Source organism: Monopterus albus, unplaced genomic scaffold, assembly GCF_001952655.1.
Source record: "Monopterus albus unplaced genomic scaffold, M_albus_1.0 scaffold292.1, whole genome shotgun sequence".
NCBI lineage: Eukaryota > Metazoa > Chordata > Actinopteri > Synbranchiformes > Synbranchidae > Monopterus > Monopterus albus.
Genome location: NW_018128172.1, coordinates 1,304,588 through 1,308,923, shown reverse-complemented (window position 1 = coordinate 1,308,923; position 4,336 = coordinate 1,304,588). Strand labels below are relative to the sequence as shown.

General features: G+C 43.5%; 1 protein-coding gene across 1 annotated transcript in view; it reads right to left on the bottom strand.

The window, feature by feature from the left end:
- usp43b (ubiquitin specific peptidase 43b) overlaps nucleotides 1–4,336 on the bottom strand; it is a 63,339-nt gene that overhangs the window by 51,274 nt on the left and 7,729 nt on the right. Inside the window, exon 2 of the mRNA XM_020623104.1 lies at nucleotides 2,079–2,225. Within this exon, the coding sequence (XP_020478760.1) occupies nucleotides 2,079–2,225 (147 nt within the window). The remainder of the gene's footprint in view (nucleotides 1–2,078; nucleotides 2,226–4,336) is intronic.

Genomic DNA, 4,336 nt, shown 5'->3' with positions numbered 1-4,336 from the left:
GGTCAAAAGGAGGGCGGAGAGGATCACTGCAGACCCCTCACACACCAGATACAATCTGTTTGAACTCCTCCCCTCTGGACGGCGTTACAGGTCACTGTGCACTAAGACAACCAGGCACAGGGACAGTTTCTTCCCCCAGGCTGTCGCTCTGATGAACACTTAACCCATGACTGTATGACCGGACACAGCATCACCCCAGTGCAATAAACTATCATATAACCATCATATACATCAGTCTGAAAGCTCTTTTGCTGTAATGTACATAGATGTCAAGTATTTATAAAAGCCATCTCTCTTTTCCTCTCATTCCTATTTTTGATTGCACACATTTCCACTTTGAATGCAAACACTGTTTATTCCCATTTTTATTGCTTTTTATTTTTTATTGTCATTGTTATTGTCTGTTCCCGTTGCCTTACAACACATTGAGAGACTCTGTACCAGAGTCAAATTCCCATATGTTCACACATACCTGTCGATTAAAGACGATTCAGATTCTGAGGTGCTGCAGACTCATCATGACAGACCTTATCAACAGCTCTTCAGTCCTGGTGTCCTGTCATGTCCTCTGCAGACCCAAAGACAGTCCAGACCCATGACCCCCACCACCACCACATCCTTCACTCTCATCCTTAATTAAAGGGCAGCTCAGCTCACAAATCCTTCACTCTCATTCTTAATTAAAGGGCAGCTCAGCTCACAAGAACAAGGACGCTTAGTTTGTTATATCAGAGAAGTCTGTCTAAAGAAACCTGAGGGAGTTGTAACGTAAGACTTCAGTTGATACATGGATGTGGAGTCCCACCGAGGATGAAGTCAGACACACACAGATCTCTAACACTATCTCTTAATTCATGCCACCATCTCATTTAATCACTGACATGATAATGGAGAGCCTGAAGGTCAACTATAGTAGAAGAACACGGGGGGAAAGGAGTCAGGCTGACTTCCACAGACTAGCCAGCTACGCAGAGCTGACGGCACACTTCCAGTAAATAACGCCTTTTCTCCCTTTAAATTGATACAAGTAGTCAGTGCAAGCGAAGGCAGCTTACAAAAGGCATGTTGTATTCTCAGAATACCCGGTGTATAGCCTTCACGTCCAGATCTCGACATGTCCCATTCCCCCAGTGATGAAACAACAGAACAGATCACTGCAGGTGGTCCCTCAGGAAACAAGGGGCAATGAGTCACCAACACGTGTATAGCACTTCTCAGAAACTACTGGTTATCACCCTGATAATACTACAGAAAGAGGGATGTCTATTTCAACAGTAAAAACCTGGTTTTAGTAATACATGACAGCTTAGCTTCGGTGGCTCCCAGCAGAGCATTCAGGGAGTATCAAGATGCAGTGTGGCTGCAGGCCCGCCTCGAGGAGGAAAGGTGTTGACAGAAAGTCAAACACCAAACCACCGCACTTGTATTCTCCTTGGCCACAGGCAGCACATTAGACCCAGAGGCTGCACACCTCTGACTGCCACACTGGTTTCAGTGGCATGAAAAGTGCACTGCAGGACAGACTTTGAGACGTGGAGGTCAACTCTGGAGAGTTAATGTCTGTGGAGTTAGCAACAAACCTCTGGACAAGGTTAGCAGTGAGGTCACACTGACTAGCTTGATAATAAACAACACATACAGAGAGATAGGAACCACATGAAGAAAGATATGTAGAAACAACATGTACGGTGCACGTTGTGTGCTAGCTCAATCCTTAGCTACATGCAATAGATATCATCTTGGCTCATGCAAGAACATTTGGGCTGGCGAACCTGTAAGTACAAGAGCTACCACATAACATTTAGAGCAGAACCCCTTCACAGAGACTCATAAGACAACTGGAGAAAGTGATCAAATGTACATTAACCTGTTGAAAAATAATATAATCTCATGTTAATAAATGTAGTTAACAAAATGATGATCATTAGATGCCACGTAATCACATGAATAAGCCACAGGAGTTCATGATGCATTACGCATTAATGAATGTATTTGATAATAATGAGTGATGTATTGGTTCTTCAGCGTGACTGATGGTGTCGACTGCTACAGCGGCCAGCAGCTTGCCCCACTCTTACCTTTCCAGGAGCTTTGGTCTTGTTGTTGTTGTTGTGTGAGGCCAGACTGACATCTTCATGGACGCGGTCCAGCAGCCACAGGAGGAACTCCAGGGCGTCATGTTGGGAATTACCGCGAAACTGTGACCCATACTTGGCCACTATAGTCTGGAGAGAGGGAAAACAGACTTGATGAAACTGCAATTATTTCTGCCGCTACATAATTATGACAGTGTGTATTATGTGTAAGGGAAAACGGTTCAGTGCTGCTGTTGACTTGTCTTCACAGAACATCTTCTGAAATATTTCAATCCTATCCCGATAATCCCATATTTTACTTCACTGAAAAACAAAAACTGACATCTCGTTAGAGTTGAAACTGTGGTGGACACCTGGAAAAGTCAAAATAAATGGCTGTGCTAACATCCTTTCTCTCGCACAACGTGAATCTTGAGCACTGCTTGTTTCCTGGTTTTGATGGTTCAGGTGTGTTTGCTGGTACAGCTGAGGCTCCTGATCCGGTGACTCTGCCCCGGCCCTCTCCACACAAAGCTGATCAGAGGAATGCTAGAATTGCAAATGTGCACTGTTCATGTGTTCCTTGTTTTCACCCGGCCCGCGCTTTAACTCATACAGATCAATTTCAGATTTTGTCTAAGACTTTACTTATTAATAAAGGTTTTGCTGACTAAAAGTATCACCTTTCCCCCATTCTTCTCAATAACCAACATTTCAAGATTTTACATGTAAAAACGAGGTTTGAAATTGTAATAATCTCCTTAAAAGTAGGTTGAAGACTGATGATTTTAGATATGAATGGGACCCAGCTTTTTAGGTAGGAGTCAACTGCATGAACTACAGCTGGCAGCCAGTGACGAGAGCAAAGGGAAGAGACAACTGTAATCACTGCTTCACAATCCATTATTATGGGATGTAACAAGAGACCTGTCACTGAGGAGCTGCTAGTGGTTTGAAAACAAGGCAGAGCAGACCTGAAATAAAGTATCTTCAAGTCGACTTCCACTTCAGCTCTTTAAAAACCAGAGCGTTCCAGCGTAACTCACTCAGAACTTCATCTTCAGAGGTACAGAGATGCAGTTAAGCAAGAAGTAAACATGAAAATTCTGCGACACTGCTGGTAACAACAAACACGGTCGACTGGCCTAAACTGAAACTACTGCAAAATAATATTTACACAAACACATAATGAATATTTATGACCTCAGACTGGTATTATCTGTACTATCTATTCCAACACAATGTGGTTGTTATGCTGTGCAGCTCTGTAATATGGACTATACACTGAAGAACTATCTGGGCCATTTCAACAAATGTCTCGAAATCAGACTGGTTGAAGAAGATTTGGTGGAGCACAGAGGACCTTTTCAGACTCATACTCTTGAAACACTGAGGCTTGTTTTGAAGAACTGAGACTAAGAGCCATGCAGTAACCTAAAGCTGGTGTGCAGTTAGTCATTACAGCGAAGCAGTAACAGCCATTACCATCAGCCACTTGAAGGTGGCAGTTGTCTTGGTGATATAATTGAGGTTGAGGAAAATGCACCGTTTTCTGCATGCTCTCTGTGGCACAGTGGCCAGTTACTGTGTGAAACCAAAATAAGAACACACGCCCTCTGCTTCACTTAGCCAGTGTTCAGTAGTTCAGCGATCTCAGCTGCAAAAACGATGCTGCAGCTGCGCGTGGAAACTATTGTGGCGACCCTGACCGGCCACCGATTTTCATGTGTTTTGTTGTGTGCAAATGAGTTTGACACTGTTGTTGAAAGCTGTGCATGTATTGGTTACCGTTGTTTCGGTGAAATACCCGCGCTGTTCTGTCCAATGTGGGGTTTGGGGAGGAACCAGTACGGGAGAGTATAAGAAGGGTAACAGGTGGGTGTGTCAGGGTGATCGTAGTTGGCGCGGAACATGGAATGCCCTGAGGGAGTGTTGCTACTGCTTTCTTTTTCTGCTATTGTCTTTTTCCCGTGAGCACACGGTGCCAGGTATATCGCAGTCTCATTTTGCATTCTTATTCTGTTCAATAAAAGCCAAGAAAAGACAGAGAAGGTGTTCTCCTCAATGTCAGCCTAGGTGCCAGCACACAGCTGGATAGTTAGATGTCACAGTTAGAACATCTCTGTATTCATCACCTCCAAAATTCATTATTCCCTTGCTGTGAAATGGGAACATGCTTTATTTGGTCTGTATAACAATAATAGAAAGGAAAGTGACAAACTACATTTAATTAATTTTATTCTACTCATGGCAAAATTTTA